The 15,992-nt window shown below is 54.3% G+C and overlaps 1 protein-coding gene across 2 annotated transcripts; it reads left to right on the top strand.

Moving 5' to 3' along the window:
• The first annotated feature begins 59 nt into the window (after positions 1–59).
• Positions 60–15,421, top strand: GYS1 (glycogen synthase 1). Of its 2 annotated transcripts, XM_026481868.4 has the most exons (16): positions 60–411; positions 1,906–2,087; positions 4,086–4,277; positions 5,164–5,349; positions 5,574–5,718; positions 6,574–6,691; positions 6,994–7,114; positions 7,398–7,504; positions 8,877–8,936; positions 9,029–9,107; positions 10,966–11,079; positions 11,358–11,484; positions 12,826–12,921; positions 13,081–13,244; positions 13,689–13,769; positions 13,922–15,421. In XM_026481868.4, exons 1-16 carry the CDS (start codon positions 294–296, stop codon positions 14,243–14,245), a joined length of 2,214 nt encoding a protein of 737 aa, XP_026337653.1. In that variant the 5' UTR covers positions 60–293; the 3' UTR covers positions 14,246–15,421. The 2 variants fall into 2 exon arrangements, with proteins under 2 accessions (XP_026337653.1, XP_044234170.2); XM_044378235.3 differs by lacking the exons at positions 60–411; positions 1,906–2,087 and adding an exon at positions 3,258–3,459.
• The last annotated feature ends 571 nt before the right edge of the window (positions 15,422–15,992 follow it).

The raw sequence follows: 15,992 nt of genomic DNA, 5'->3' as shown, positions 1-15,992 counted from the left end.
CCCTCCCCCGGGCACCGGCCAATGGCTCTGGCCGGGGGGCGGGCCCCGCCTCCTGGCGGCCGCAAGATTTCACTGCAGGGGCCCCAGTGGGTTCAGTGACGCTTCGGCCGCCTCCTACCTAAGGCCCAGCGCTCCCGGGCGGGGGTGCGGTCGTGCAATAGGAAGCCGAGGGCGTTGCAAGCTTCCCGTTGGGCACCAGCTACCTACCTGGCCCCGCGCCCTGCCCTTTGCATTCCCCAGACACCTTTGGAGCCCCCACCTGTGGCCCCTGGAGCCCCCTTCACGCGTTGGCCATGCCTCTAAGTCGCACTTTGTCCATGTCCTCCCTGCCAGGACTGGAGGATTGGGAGGATGAATTCGACCTGGAGAACACAGTGCTCTTCGAGGTGGCCTGGGAGGTGGCCAACAAGGGTGAGCACGCCAGGCTGTCGCGGACGAGGAGGGCAGTCGGGGATGGGGGCCGGAACTCTTGAGTAATAGGGGGACAGGACTACATGGCATGACTCTTGGGTTCTGGGCAAGGAGCCTATGACTCCTGTGTCCTTGGGGAGGGGTCGGGGTATGTCTCCTGGACCCTGGCGGGGTGAGGATGAGCCGCCTCACTGTTAAAATGAAAGAGGCTGGAAGTCCAGTTGCTGGGTCCTAGGGAAGAGGGGACTAAAATGAAAGATTCCTAGGTCCTGGAGGGAGGATTCCGGGAGACCAGAGACCTGGGTGCTGAACAGGGAAGGAGATGGGGCCGGGCGGGGGGCGGGGGGCGGAGTGGCACTTCCTAGTGCAAACCTGGGAAGTGGTTGGGTTTCAGACCCGCCGCCCTAGGGGAAGAGTCTGGGGATATAACTCCGGATTTGGGAGAGAGCCAACTGGGAGACAGGATGCATGAGTCGCCGTGGCAGAATTTGGGGGCTGGCCACTTGAGAGTAAAGATGGGAGGGGCTGCAGACTCTAATTCTTAGATCTTAGGGGGAGAGAGAGTTGGGGTCTGAATGCTTAGGCTCTGAAGGGAGCTGAGGGTGTGAGTTATATGTTTCTAAGATCCTGTGGCCTCAGACACATGCGTACTGGAATGAGGAAAGGCTGGGAAGTCCTAAGTTGGTCAGGGGCTGGGCCCAAGCATGGGAGTGGCTGGGGGCCTAGATTTCTGTGTCCCAGGCTCTGAAGGGCCTAAAGTTCTGGGTTTGGGAAACCAGCTGCAGCTGGAGGGAGCTAGGATTTTGCTTTGCTGAGTCTTGGGAGGGGAATGGGACCGGGTCTTACACCATGGCAGGCAGCCATCAAACTGGGAGCCATGTATCACAAGGGCCCAGGCTTCAGTAGGTAAGGAGGCTGAGAGCCCAGACTCCTGGGGCTGGAGTGGAGTCATGGGAGGAGCAGGGCCCTGCATGTGTGTCCTCAGTTGGAGAGAGAAGACTGGGGGACAGGTCAGCAGAGCCCCTGGGGGGCACGGAATGACAATTCAGCCTTCTCTTAGGCAACTGTGGGAATCTGAATAGGGCCATGAAGAGAGATTCTCCCCTACTGTGACCTAGAGCCTGACGGAGAATTTAAACCCAGTTCCTGTAAGCTGGGAACTCGGGAACCTGGGTCCTGCTAATCCTTGTCAGTGTCTGTCATCCTTGGGACCCCAGCCCCTAATTCCCTCAGACCCAGGAGCCCAGGTCCCTGGCCCTTTCCTGTCTGACTCAGAAGTTTAGCCTGAGCCCTGTTCTCCCTTAGACCCAGGAGTACTGCCCTCGAACTCCTATTGCATCCTCCCTCTGACTCAGAAGTATGGGTTTCCAGTCCCCTCCTCCCTCTAAGCCAGAAGTCCAGGGCCCCAGCACCCCCCATGCCCCCCACCCCCACCCCAGGTCCCAAAGCTGTGGACCTTGGCTGGGGCCTGCCCTCACACACTTGGGCCCACAGTGGGAGGCATCTACACGGTCCTGCAGACGAAGGCGAAGGTGACAGGGGATGAGTGGGGCGACAACTACTACCTGGTGGGACCTTACACGGAGCAGGGCGTGAGGACCCAGGTGGAACTGCTCGAGCCCCCAACGCCGGCCCTGAAGAAGACGCTGGACTCCATGAACAGCAAGGGCTGCAAGGTAGGACATGGCCGGGCTGAGGGCAGGGAGGTGGGTGCCCAGAGTTAGGGCGGGAGCAACAGATGGAGAAGGGATGGCAGGGAAGGGGGGGATAGCCCCCAGGGGAGAGAGAGGCATGGACAGAAACACGGGATGACCCAGTACTTTCTCAGACAGACAGAGAGGAGGTAAGATTAACAGACAGACAGATGCAGGACCCCGTGAAATGGGTGGGTGAACCCCAAGCTATAAGACATTGGTGAATGGACAGACAGCAGGTACAAGATAGACCGAGAGATGGTTCCTTAGAGGCCAAGATCATCAGACCCACAGAGAGAAAAAGAGCTAGATAGAAAGACAGCCAGCCAGATAGAACCCAGGGCAGGTGGCCTTGGGGTGAGGCAGGAGTGCCAGAGTAGGGGTTCCAGAGCCTGAAACTCAAAAGTCACCTTCTCCACTCTCTGCCTCTGTGACCTTGGCTAATAAACATGCTAATAGCATCTACTTTGTACAGTTTTGGGGAGGATGCAATAGTTAATAAAGTCTTCAGCCCAATTCCTGGCTTCAGTTAGCACTGTGTATGAACTACCGTGATCATGGCTGTCACCATCATCATCATTATTACTATAAACAGCCAAGCTTGCAATGAGGGGGAGAAGTGGACCAAGGGAGAGAGACGGATAGAGAGAGATTGATTGTCCCAAAAGGTGGTGACAGCCCCAGGGGCTAGAGCAATAGGGAGAGAGAAGAAGAAAAACGGCCTGACGTTGCAGGGAGAAAGACCTAGAAGGGATAGGAAGATGGAGTACTAATGAAGAAAAGAGAGCTAGGCAAGCAGACCTGGGGTGGGGAGAGGGCGGGCAGAGATTCAGAGGGATAGAGCCAGGAATTAAAGATCGGAGGGGAGCTCTCATCCCAGGGTCCCAGATAAGGACCAGAGAGATGGCTGTCGCCTGCAGAGAAGACCATGACATAGCAGGCCTCAAGTACAGAAAGGTTGGGGTTGGGGAGGGAAGAAGTACAGTGGTTCCTGCATTCATTCACAGCCTCTGGCTTGGGGTGGGGTCTGGAGTCCAGTCAGGCCAGGCCGTGTCCCTAAGAAACCCTAGGACAGCCCAGCCCTCCCCCGTGGCAGCTGCTCCCCACGTGCTGGGGGCCTAAGAATAGCCCCCCCCACCCAGTGAAAGGGCAGACAACAGCTGGGAGGGGGAGGGGCAGGGCATCAGAGTCGGACTCCCCGGGCTGGGAAAAGCCAGGTCCAGAGAGGCAAATGACTGCTTTCTGCCTGCACAGGGCCGTGGCAGCAGGCCCAGAAGCTAGGCCTTCATCTCGGGAAGAAAGCAGTCGCCGAGCGGAGGAACGTGGCAGAGGCAGAAGGAAATGTGACAGCGAGGTTTAGAGACAGGGCAGTGGGTAGAGAAAGGCAGCCCCTGGGGGAGGAAAGAGGGCAGCCGGTGTTAGAAAGGGTGGCTGCAAATCAAGGAGGCAGCAGGTGACAAACTTATGGTGAAAGGGTCAGACGCCAGGCAGCGGGTGGACGAAATAGGGCAGGGAGAACAGTAAAAGAAGCATCCGGTGGAAGGAATTTGCGGCAGAAGGAAAAGATCACGGGAGAAAGCAACGTGAGGGTTGGCGAGAGAAGTGGCAGCAAACAGGGAAACAAGGCAGCGGGTTGGAGACATTATAAGGGTGTGGAAAAACAAGGCAGCGGAGGCACAGAGGAAGGACATGTAAAATGAGTGGGTGTAGGCAGAGAAAGGAGGCAGTGGGGAGGAGCGGGGTGGTGGTTATAAGCAAGGGAGAGAGTAAATGTAACAGATGGAAAAAGATCGTGGTGGGAATAACTAACAGCACGCATAGAGAAATAAGGCAGCGGGTGAGAAATGAGCAGCAGATACAGAAACAGGGTGGAAGAGCTGAGGTGGTAAGTCCAGGTAGCTGCCTGCAGACAGGAGAGCCACAGATGCTGAGCCCAGAGACATGTGGCCACAGCCCTGAGCCTTCCTGTGACCCCCCCAGGTGTACTTTGGTCGCTGGCTGATCGAGGGGAGCCCCCTGGTGGTGCTCCTGGACGTGGGGGCCTCAGCCTGGGCCCTGGAGCGCTGGAAGGGGGAGCTCTGGGACACCTGCAACATCGGGGTGCCCTGGTACGACCGTGAGGCCAACGACGCCGTCCTTTTTGGCTTCCTCACGACCTGGTTCCTGGGTGAGGTAGGCCCCATTGTCCGTCCCCGTGTCACTCCTTCCAACCCCCCCCCCCCCCCAAGCTACAAGGGCCATCAGCCCCTGGCCAGGGGGTGTCTGGGTGGGGGCCTGGGGCTGGCTGGCTTCTCCCAGGGCATTCTGGGAGTTGTAGGTCCTTTTCCAAGCATTAGCTCTGAATTTTGGGAAAATGGACATCCAGGGGCCCACAGTCTTGTTCCTCAGAGACTCAAACTTCCAACCCTAGCTTCATTCACTCTAACTTTCCAAGTATAGGACTTTTGAGCCATTAGCTTTTGGGGGGGCTGGCCTGGCTGGAGGGTTTGTACCAGGGAATTCTGGGAGTTGTAGTTCTCTAGTCTGATAGTGGCTGGACTTAGCTCTCAGATGGGGCTCTGGATGTTTGGGGATCTCCAGTCTATATGAGAACGAGGAATCCTGGTTCTGACCCCCCTTTTAGCTTTTAAAAGGCTCAAGAAACTTCATTTCTCATGCCCCAGGAAAACAGTCTAGAACTGGCTACTCCTATGGCATTCTGGGAGTTGTAGTCCTTTAGCCAGTATTGGGTACAGTTTTACTCTTGATTGAGTTAGAGTCTCCAGGAATTGCATCCAGGACCTGGGGACACTTTCCAGTTCAGCCTTTTTGGGGCTCAAAAGGTTGCTTAAAAAAAAACCCCAGCTCCTATCAGCCTCTGGGGATGGGGTTAGCTGGTCTAGCCGTCTCAAGGATTTATCGTTCCTTCCTTATTCTGGGGGGACTGCCGTGGGCGACCATTCGCTCTGTGCAGGAGTCGTGATAGCTCTCCCTTGCTTTCTTCTCCACCTTGGGGGATTGTTGATTGCCTACACAACACATATGGAGACACAGTGGCCCTGTTCCTGTTGCCCCATAGTTCCTGGCCCAGAATGAGGAGAAGCCACATGTGGTTGCACACTTCCACGAGTGGTTGGCGGGCATCGGACTCTGCCTGTGCCGGGCCCGGCGGCTGCCTGTGGCTACAATCTTCACCACCCACGCCACGCTCCTGGGACGATATCTGTGTGCGGGTGCTGTGGATTTCTACAACAACCTGGAGAATGTGAGCCGGGAATGTGGCACGGGGGGGCTCCAAGTGTTTCAGGACAGCCCAGGGGGATCAAGCTTCCTTTTCTCCCATGACCCAGGAGTTCAAGGCCTCAGCCCCCTCCTCCCTCAGATCCAGGAGTTCAGCCTCCAGCCCCAACCGCCGCCAGGGCCCCGGAGTCTGGACCTCTAGTCTTCTCCCCAGTTCTTCCACCCTGACTGCCCTCCCTTCCCACCCAGTTCAATGTGGACAAGGAAGCAGGTGAGAGGCAAATCTATCACCGCTACTGCATGGAGCGGGCAGCGGCCCACTGCGCTCACGTCTTTACTACTGTGTCCCAGATTACCGCCATCGAGGCTCAGCACCTACTCAAGAGGAAACCAGGTAGGGAGTAGGCTGGGGTCCCTAGACGTGAATGAGGTGGTCTGTGCTAAGGCCTGCACCAGTTTTTTTTTAACTGTAGAGAGCGAAGAACTACACCTCCCAGAAGACCCTAAATTGGTGATCTGAATATGAAGCTGCCTGGCTATATGCCCTAGAGACCCACGGGAGGTGTCATTTCTTTGACGTTAATTTCAAAATGGTAAAGTTATTTTATTGGCAAATGTAGATATCGGTCTTCTGAAAGGGAATGGAGTTTCACTGGGTTTTGATTTTGAGAACAGTGTTGGAACCAGTTATTCCTCCCAGGTTATGGTACCCATTCTCAATGGGTGTATTGTGAAAACTACAATTCCCAGAAGGCCTTTGGCTAGTCAGCTCCTTACCCTCCTGGAATTTTGCCCCAGGAGGGGGTAGAGGTTATAATTTTTCATTGACATGCTTTAATTTCAACGAGGATAGAAAATGGTTGGAACCCTAAGAAAGGCTTGAAGGTTGAGGGTATATTCTGGGAGAAGCAGGATGGGGATGTTTAAACCGTTCCCAGGGCAGGGTGGAATAGGGGCAACAAAATAACCACTCCCAGAGGCCGCAAGGTGGGTCATTTCCCTGTGGGGTTAGTCATTGGCAGGGGCTGCTGGGATTTGTAGTTGTGCTTGTGAACGCATTCAAGTAACTTTGGGCAAGAAGGCATCCAAGTGTCAGGGCAGCGGGGTCACCAAGGGAGCTCCCAGAGGAGCTCCTGAAGCAAATAAATTGTTCAAGGAAAGGAGTCTTTCCTTTGTTTATTCATTCAGCCACACTGATCAGTATGAATAAATGAAGATCTGAAACGTGGACCTTCTCCCCCAACCCCAGATATTGTGACCCCCAATGGGCTGAATGTGAAAAAGTTCTCCGCCATGCATGAGTTCCAGAACCTCCATGCTCAAAGCAAGGCTCGAATCCAGGAGTTTGTGCGGGGCCACTTTTATGGGTACGTGGACCACATACCTGGGTCTTGAGAGAGGAGGGGGTTGGGAACCCAAGTCCCGAGTGTAAGAGACGGGACAGCTGGCCACTTGGCCTCTTGAGTTCCTGAGCCCCAGAACAATGGCTGAGTGTTGAGGGATCGATCCCCATCTAAGGAGAGAGGAACCACAATTCCCAGGAGCCCCCGTGATGCCTCTTCTCTGGCTGAGCTGTTCCTGGCCCCTGTAGCTGCTGCAGTCTGTAGTTCGCAGGCCAGGGCTACCGGCTCCCCACCGTTGCCTTCACCCTGCCTTGTGGCTTTTTTAGACACCTGGACTTCAACTTGGACAAGACCTTGTATTTCTTTATCGCCGGCCGCTACGAGTTCTCTAACAAGGGGGCCGACGTCTTCCTAGAGGCCTTGGCCCGGCTCAACTATCTGCTCAGAGTAAGGCCTGGGCTCTCTGTGAGGACACAAAAAGAGGACGAGGAAATCAGGACACAACTGGGTGGGGGGGTGGGAGTAGGAAAACCCATGTGTGAAGGGGAAGTGTCAAGACCCAGAAGGCAGACCAGGGTCCCCGTGGGGATGGTAACTTCAATCCTCCCTGACAGGAAGGGGCATGGCAGGGCCATAGTGGTCTTGATGGGTGGAAAAGGGTAGGTGACCTCAGCCTTCTCCCAGGTGATCCTGACCCCTTCCCCCACCTCACACCTTTTCCTCTGCCCAGGTGAACGGCAGTGAGCAGACGGTCGTTGCCTTCTTCATCATGCCGGCTCGGACCAACAATTTCAACGTGGAAACCCTCAAGGGCCAGGCCGTGCGCAAGCAGCTCTGGTAGCAGCCCTGGGCCCAGGAGCCCTGCCATTCCCACTCCAGCTTTGTGCTTTGGGGGGCTCAGTTTTGTTCTCTGGAACACAAGCAACTCACCCCACCACTTCCTAGGGAAGCCACTTGCTTGCGAAGCCTCCAGTTCAGGGGCAGTAAGGAGCTGCAGGCAGGACGAGTGTGACTGCACAACCAGGGCTCTGGCAAGGTCCCCCTTGTGCCACTGCCCCTTGCTGGTTTTGTGACTTTAGGCGAATAATTCTGCCTCTCCAAGCCTCAGTTTCCTCAAATGCAAAACCCATTCATCAGCTGTCAGATACTCACTGAGCACCTACCATGTCCCAGGCACTGTTCCAGGCCCTGGGGACACAGCCTGGATGAGAAAGATAAAATGAGAAAGATAAAAATCCCTGCCCTCGTCACATGGAGCTCACATTCTAGAAAGTTCTATAGAAAGTGCTCGGGGCACCTGGCTGGCTCACTGGGTAGAGCATGTGACATTGATCTTGGGGTTGTGAGTTCAAGCCCCATATCGGGTGTAGAGATTACTTAAAAATAAAATCTTTCGAAAAGAAAAGTGAGGGTGGGAGGTAAAAAAAAAGGGGAGGGGGGAAGTGCTCTGGCAAGAAAATAAAGCAGGACTGGAATATGAGAGACAGGACATGAGTTGTCAGGACAGGTCACACCGAGAAAGTGCCATTGGGTAGAGACCAACAGGAAATGAGGGAGGGAGCCCTGCGTGTATCTGGCGGATAGCATTTCAGGCAGAGGAACGGCAAGTGCAAAGGCCCTGTGATGTGTTTGAGAAACCACAAGAAGACCAGTGGGGCTGGAGCAGAGTGCTGTAGGGAGATGGGGTAGAAGATGAGGCCTGAGCTATGAGAGGATTATGAGCCGAGGAATGTCAATGAGACTGTGGGGTGTCACTAATTGCTGTCTTCCCTCATGCACCTCAAGTTTCCTCTCTCAGAACAGAATTTTCCCTTTTTATAAAATGGGGCTTAGCATTGCCATTGCCAGGACAAGTGCAAGTCCTAAAAATAGCTGACATTTCTGGAAGGCTCACCGTGCCCAGGCACTGTATACTTTTTGTCATGACTTCAAGTTTTCACTGCAGACCTATGATGTTGGTTCTATTTTTATCCCCGTCTAACAGATGAGTCACTGAAGTCAGAGAGGGAAGGCCACCTGTCCCTGGCCACACAGCTGATGCAAGGCACAAGGGAGTCGAGCCTTCCAGGGCCTGTTTCCCAGCTCCCCCTCCTCCAGCTCAGAATCCCCAGGTCCTCTGCTCAGACCTCGGTTTTCCAGCTGCCCCAGAAACCTAACAACTTACGGCACCTGGTGTGTGTATATGATACTGTGGCTCTGCTCGTTCTAGGGATACGGCCAACACTGTGAAAGAGAAGTTTGGAAGGAAGCTTTACGAATCCTTGCTGGTGTGAGTGTCCCACCCCCAGCCCTGCATCCTCCTGGGCCCTAACTGCTCTCATCACCCCTGATTCCCAGCTGCATACCCTGCTCACCTTGCAGGGGGAGCCTCCCGGACATGAATAAGATGCTGGACAAGGAGGACTTCACCATGATGAAGAGAGCCATCTTTGCCACGCAGGTATGGTTGGGACCCCTCAGTCGAGGGCTGGCAACGCCCAGCAGCCCCAGAGGCAGCTTGCCCTGTCGGCTCTGACCCCAGAGATGGCCGGAAGATCTCTGTCCTGGCAGCCCTTCCCAGGGAATCAGTTCTCAAGTCCACCGAAGGTCTGAGCTGACTGGTAGACCTTCAGTTTCCTGAGGGCAGCCCTGGTTTATTCTGCTACAGGGGCCACTTGGAGTTGAAATTTATTTTTCTTTCTTTCTTTCTTTCTTTCTTTCTTTCTTTCTTTCTTTCTTTCTTTCTTTCTTTCTTTCTTTCTCTTCCTTCCTTCCTTCCTTCCTTCCTTCCTTCCTTCCTTCCTTCCTTCCTTTCCCCTTTCCTTTCCCCTCCTTCCCCTTCCCTTTCCCCTTTCCTTTCCCCTTCTTTTCAAGTTGTAATTTCTTTGAGTCTCTGGGGTCAAAGGACAAAAGGTGAAAGGGAACGTTAGCAAGCCAACCCAGCCACAAAAGGAGAACTACAAGTCCCTGCTGTCCCTGGGTCTTGCTGGCAAACTAGCTGCATACTCATTAGAGACAGAAAATCCGCTAAAACACTTACCATGACCAGAAGAACACTGAAAACTCTCAGCAGCCGCTGCGTTTCTTATACTACTGGCTGTGTCTTAGTCCCCAAACATTCCTGGGAGTTGTAGCTTCTTCAGATTCCTGAGGTTAATGCAATTAGGCGGATGGGAAACCGTAAAGGTGTGGCAGCAACAGAATGAGAACTACAACTCCCACCAGCCCCTGCTTCACTGAGTCTTTGCTAGCCCCAGAGGCTTATGGGAGGTAGAGTTCTTTTCTTTTCTGCAGTCAAGAATCTTTGGTACCACTGATCAGGGTTGGTGAACCATTTCCTGGGGAATGGAAACCTAGATAAGCCAAGCTGCACAAATACGGCCTGTTGTACTTTTGGCCAAATTACAATTTCCAATAGTCCCTAAGGCAGTTGGTCTCCCTGAGGATGTATCTGCTATGGGGCTGCTGGGAGTTGTAGTTTCTTGCAGCCCCTGGAGGCCCTCTGAAGGTGAGTAGAACTTTTCATGAGATGGAAGAGGTACCAATAACTATCTGTCCAGCACCCCATGGGAGTTCCTTGCTCTGGCCTCTTCCAGTGACTCTTGGGAATTGTGGTTTCTTTGGGCCTCAGTTGGGAGCAGAGGTGGAGGGAATTACAGGAAGGAGAGTAAAGGGAACTTAGATAGAAAGCAAGCCAGGATTTTCATAAGAAAACGACAACTAAGGGCACCTGGATGGCTCAGTCAGTTGAGCATCCAACTCTTGATTTCGGCTCAGGTCATGATCTCAGGGTTGTGAGATCAAGTCCTGCATCGGGCTCCGCGCTGGGTGTGGAGCCTGCTTGAGACTCTCTCTCTCTCTCTCCCTCTCCCTCTGCCTCCCACCCCACCCTTTCTTTCTCTCTAAAAGCAAACCAACAAAACCAAAACAAAAACCCTGCAGTTTCCAGCAGCCCCCGAAGCTTGCTACCATATTGGGTAAAGTCTCTGCCCCATTGATTTAGGGTTTTAGTGCCTTTCGGGTTTCTTTGATGACAGAGCCAAGAGTATAGAACAGAATAGCTGCGACTCTCATAGTCCGTGAGGCTTTGCCTCAAAGACAGCTGGGAATTATAGTTCTTTCCGGCTCAGGGTGGTCAAAGGGAAAAGCGGACCTTTACAGAGAGAGCCAAGTAGAAATCTACAACTGCTAATCTCTTGGGCTTGTGGTTCCCACAGCCTGGTGGGAACTGTGGTCTCGCCAGGGTCAGCATGGCTCATAGGGCACTAGGGAGCCCCCTGTCCCTTCTCTGACCCCCATCCCACTTGTGACCTGTATAGCGGCAGTCCTTCCCCCCTGTGTGCACCCACAACATGCTGGACGACTCCTCGGACCCTATCCTGACCACCATCCGCCGAATTGGACTCTTCAATAGTGGTGCTGACAGGGTCAAGGTGAGGGCAACGGTCAGGGTGGGTTAAGCATGGTGGGGTGGGGTAGGGGTAGGGGGAGCCTGAGCCTCACATCCCCCCTTTCCCATAGTTTATCAAAGGATTGCTGTGTTTAGAAAGGACCTTAGCACTTTAAGCAGACAGACTTGGATTCAAATCTTTGTCCTCCCACTGACTTGTGTGACTTTAGACAAGTCTTTCACCCTCTCTGGGCCACTCCGGGATCCCAGGGAGTAGCTAAATAAGGTGCTTGGGCTGAGCTCTTCTTTTTTCACTGGTAGGTGATTTTCCACCCAGAGTTCCTCTCCTCCACGAGCCCCCTGCTCCCCGTGGATTATGAGGAATTTGTCCGTGGCTGCCATCTTGGGGTCTTCCCCTCCTACTATGAGCCTTGGGGCTACACGCCAGGTGAGTGCAGCATGGTGGTGGGCTTCTGGTCCGATCAGGCATGATCGATGATGGCACTTGCCCCATTCTGCGCCCCAAGCTCTCCTTCAACAGTCTCTTTTGCTACAGAATATGTTTTTGTGACACAATAGCTCATGTGATGCGTAATTAGGGGTCACATGTGATTTCCCCCAACTGGCTGCTGTTTGCCCCCCCCCCCCCACATAACAACAGTTGAATGCATAGTTCACTCACACGACTGAATGTGGCCAAGGCTCCCTGAGATGTTCTCAGGGCCCATTGGCTCCATCTTCCTCTTTTAGGAAGGGGTTGGCTCCAAGTTAGACCTTATTTGCAATTCTCCCTCATTTAGGGACATTCTGCTGTGGCCCCAAACTCAACCCTGCCTCACGCACTTTTCAGTCAAGCTACCTTCATGTTTTTCAGGCTAAGGAAATATCACATTTGCTGTAGTCTTTCTTAATTTATGAGTAATTAACAAATCTCTTAAAGCGTGCTTGCACGATAATTAGGATGATGATTTGGCCAGTTTTATTTCTGTCGTGGTTACAGTGATGCGGGGGTTTTGTGTGCTTGGCCCCAACCCTATTTTTCCCATAAGCCCTGCTATATCTGGAGCCTGCCTTTCCAGGTTATGTGGGTTTTTAGAAACACTTACATTTGAATTATAATAAACTGCTTGAAGCACTTCTCAGGCTTGTTTAGAGTATTAAACGAGGCAGTAATGAGAGCCCTTCTCTTACCTCTTGTCAAGATAGACTGAAGCTCGGGGGCCTGGATAGCTGAGTTGGTTAAGTGACCGGCTTTTGGTTTCAGCTTAGGCCCTGATCTCAGGGTTGTGAGATCGAGCCCCGAGTTAGGCTAGCACCAAGTGCAGAGTCTGTGTGGGACTCTTTCTCCCTCTCCCACTGCCCCTCCCCCCTGCGCGCGTGCTCGCGCGCTCTCTCTCAAGTAAATAAATACATCTTTTAAATAAATAGACTGAAGCTATGATTAAGCAGCACACTATATTTGGCACAAGAAAGTATCTTACAGGTTGTGAGGATTAAGTAAAATGGTAGATACTGGCACAGAGTCCGTACTTAATAATTCAGCATCCTATCGCCTAACTCTAGACTCTTCCTCGTCCTGAAGCCTTGGGACAAGTGAATTCCCTATTCTGAGCCTCCTACCTTCCCCTATGAGAAACACACTATGATAGTCTAATGCACCGCCTGGTTTTGTGGGCTCAGTGGTTTGCTCAAGGTGTCAGTAGAGGGCGCTGTTGGGGCTTTTATTGCGATTTAAGAGGCTGGAAAGGAGAAAGCTAAGCGGACACTTGCTTCTCACGCCTTCCCGCAGCTGAGTGCACGGTTATGGGTATCCCCAGTATCTCCACCAACCTCTCCGGCTTCGGCTGCTTCATGGAGGAACACATTGCAGACCCCTCAGCTTACGGTCGGTGCCCAGACTGAGAGCCAAGACTCTTGGATCCTGGGGGAGGAAGGCGTGGGCTCCTGGGTTCCCGGGGGAGGACGGGTCCTGGCGCCAGAGAGTCCCCGGAAGAATGAAAGTTTCCTTAGTCTGATTTCTGAGCCCCCGTCCTGGCCCCCACAGGCATCTACATTCTGGACCGGCGGTTCCGTAGTCTGGATGATTCCTGCTCGCAGCTCACCTCCTTCCTCTACAGCTTCTGCCAGCAGAGCCGGCGGCAGCGCATCATCCAGCGAAACCGCACCGAGCGCCTCTCAGACCTTCTGGACTGGAAATACCTAGGCCGGGTATAACCGCCTTCCGTGTCCTTTGCTGCTGAACTGGCCGCTGGGTCTCTCATTCCTCAGCCTCCAAGGCTGGGCGGGAGGCAGTCAGGCTCCTTCCGCCTCTAACAGTTGCTGTCCCTTTAAGAAATCAACCAGTTTTTGCAGGTAGACCACACTGGTGGCAGTTACCTTCCTTGCGTGAGTGTGTGGCGGAGGAGGTAACCGACTTACGAATTCTGGCCGTGTTAATGAGCTGTGGCTCAGAGATGGTCCGTTCACAGCTCTGCTTACCTACTTAAGGAGTGGAGCCGGAAAGATGGATAATGGGCATAAGGGCCATCGGGAAGGTGCCTGCGTGTGCTCATCTGCATAAAGGGTGTGGCTAGGGTCCGCCCCCTTCTACCTCTTCCGGGGGCGGGGTCTGGCTCCCATCCCCTAACGCCCCCTCCCTTTCTTTTCCCCAAGTACTATATGTCTGCGCGCCACATGGCGCTGGCCAAGGCCTTTCCAGAACACTTCACCTATGAGCCCCACGAGGCTGACGCGGTGAGTGGACCCGGATCTCTCTGATGGGCTTGGAGCTAGAGGGCTGTCGTGGGGGCACGTTCCTCCTGAAGTGGGAAGGTCTGGGGGAGTGGGGGGGAACCGTAGGGGCCTCTGCTCACTTTGAGGTTTGTGTCCACACCCGCCTAACTCAGACTCAGGGCTACCGCTACCCACGGCCGGCCTCGGTGCCACCATCGCCCTCGCTGTCGCGACACTCAAGCCCACACCAGAGTGAGGACGAGGAGGAGCCCCGGGACGGGCCGCCGGATGTAGACGGGGAGCGCTACGACGAGGACGAGGAGGCCGCCAAGGACCGGCGCAACATCCGCGCCCCCGAATGGCCGCGCCGCGCCTCCAGCGCCTCTTCCACCGGCGGAAGCAAGCGCAGCTCGGTGGACACGGCGCCCTCCAGCTCGCTCAGCACTCCCAGTGAGCCCCTCAGCCCTGCCAGCTCCCTGGGCGAGGAGCGCAACTGAGTCCTGTGCCCCACACTCCCGGCCTGTCCTGCCGCCCTTGTCCAGAGGGTGGATGCAGAACGGCGCTGTTCCTAAACCCGACTCCAGATCCCAAACCTTCCTGGGGGTCCACAGCCCTGCTCCCTCCGCCATACACTCCAGCCCCTCTAGCTCCACTCTTGGAATCCCCAACACTCCAGAATACACAACGCCGTGCCTTTCCTGGGTTCCAGAATGCATAATCTGTGTGCCCTGGAGTCCTTCCGGCCTTGTCTGGGCTCCAGGGTCCAGGAACCTGCCATTACCCTGCCGTGGGGCCAGAGGTTTTAGGAAACCTGGTCTGGTGCCTTCCAGGAAGGGGCTCCTAGAGCCCTTTGTGGCTTGCTAATTTTATAGCCCACAGAACATGCCATGCTCAGGCTTGGCCCAAGGGCCAGCAAGCTCTGGAAACCATGTGGTTTCCCTGCTAATGGGACAATCAAGTCCAAAGCTGGGGCACTTTCAGGGACTTTACTGAATGCAGAAGGTCCTCCATTTCAACTCCAGAACTGGGGCTCCAGACCAGGGCACTCCCCTGTTTACTCTGATCTGGCCCTTCCTGGGGTGCCTGGCTCTGCCTGGAGGGCCCCTCCACCCCTGCACTCTTCTTTCTCCGTACTTTGGCCAACGGGGTGGTGGTGGTACAGAACCACTTGGCTTCTCATTCCTATTGGAGAACATGCAGTCTTGGTCTAGATGCCTTTCTGGCCTTTTGAAACCAGACCCTCCTCCTCCTTCCCGGAGTCTGAGCTCCCCTCCTCATTTTGAGATTCCTGTTCACTCCAGGGAATCCCCCTGCTGAGGACAGAACTGGCTGTCTTCCCCTGCCACAAGCCACAAGCCCTAGGCCCGCCATGAAACCACTGGGTTCTAGGTCCCAGCTGCTGAATCTAGAACCTTACCACTGTGCTGCTTCCTGGTCCCTTTCCCCTGGTCTAGAACTGAACCCAGTAGGTTCTAGAACCTTCTTCATATTTACCTCGAGGCTCTTCCATCCTTAAGCTGTGCCCTGCCCCCAGCTTTGGTGAAAGGGAGGGGCCCTTCATGTGTGCTGTGCTGTGTCTGATGCACTCGGTTTGCCTTTGGGAGGGGGAGGGCAGAAGGGGGTGTGATTGATGTGTGTCCAGAGATGAAAAAAAATACAAGTATATTTAAGAATCTCAGGTTTGGTCCGCTGGGAGGGCTTGCTGGGCCTCGTTCCTGGCCCCTCCCTCCTTCTGGCTTCTCTACCTCTTTCCCGCTTCTATTCTACCCCTCCCCCACCCTCACCCCTGTGTCCCTGATACCTTGTCTCATTCTGCTGTCTTGGAGAGACTTGTTCTAGATTCTAGTTTTATTTAAAGGGAAGGCAGCTTTGTTTAGTCGGGACTTGCAAGTTTGGCTCAAGCTCTTTGGCAGAAAGGGGCTGTGTCACCATAAAAAAAAAAAAAAAAGACCCTCAGATAGCCGCAAGCCCCCTGTGGCTATTTAGATTTAAATGAACCAGATTCCTCAGTGGCAGTAGCCACGTGCAACTGCCCAATAGCCACTGTGGCTACATAAGGCTCATAGCTACACGACTGAATGGCACAAATACAGAATATGTTATTTATTTTTTAAAGATTTTGAGAGGGAGGGCATGAGTGGGGGAGGGGCAGAGGGAGAAGCAGACTCCCTGCCCAGCAGGGAGCCAGCCGAGGGCTCCACCCGAGGACTCTGGGATTGGGATCATGACCTGAGCCGTGGGCAG

The sequence above is a fragment of the Ursus arctos genome, unplaced genomic scaffold (assembly GCF_023065955.2).
Source record: "Ursus arctos isolate Adak ecotype North America unplaced genomic scaffold, UrsArc2.0 scaffold_19, whole genome shotgun sequence".
NCBI classification, from domain to species: Eukaryota; Metazoa; Chordata; class Mammalia; order Carnivora; family Ursidae; genus Ursus; species Ursus arctos.
Note: the sequence above shows the minus strand (reverse complement) of the source record. Positions and strands in the feature narration are given on the sequence as shown.

Coding starts and splice junctions, on each gene's coding strand:
- GYS1 (XM_026481868.4), top strand. CDS start 294: ATGCCTCTAAGTCGCACTTTGTCCATGTCCTCCCTGCCAGGACTGGAG. Junction 7,505..8,876: donor GCCGTGCGCAAGCAGCTCTG/GTAGCAGCCCTG, acceptor TGCTCGTTCTAG/GGATACGGCCAACACTGTGA. Junction 11,080..11,357: donor GTGGTGCTGACAGGGTCAAG/GTGAGGGCAACG, acceptor TTTCACTGGTAG/GTGATTTTCCACCCAGAGTT.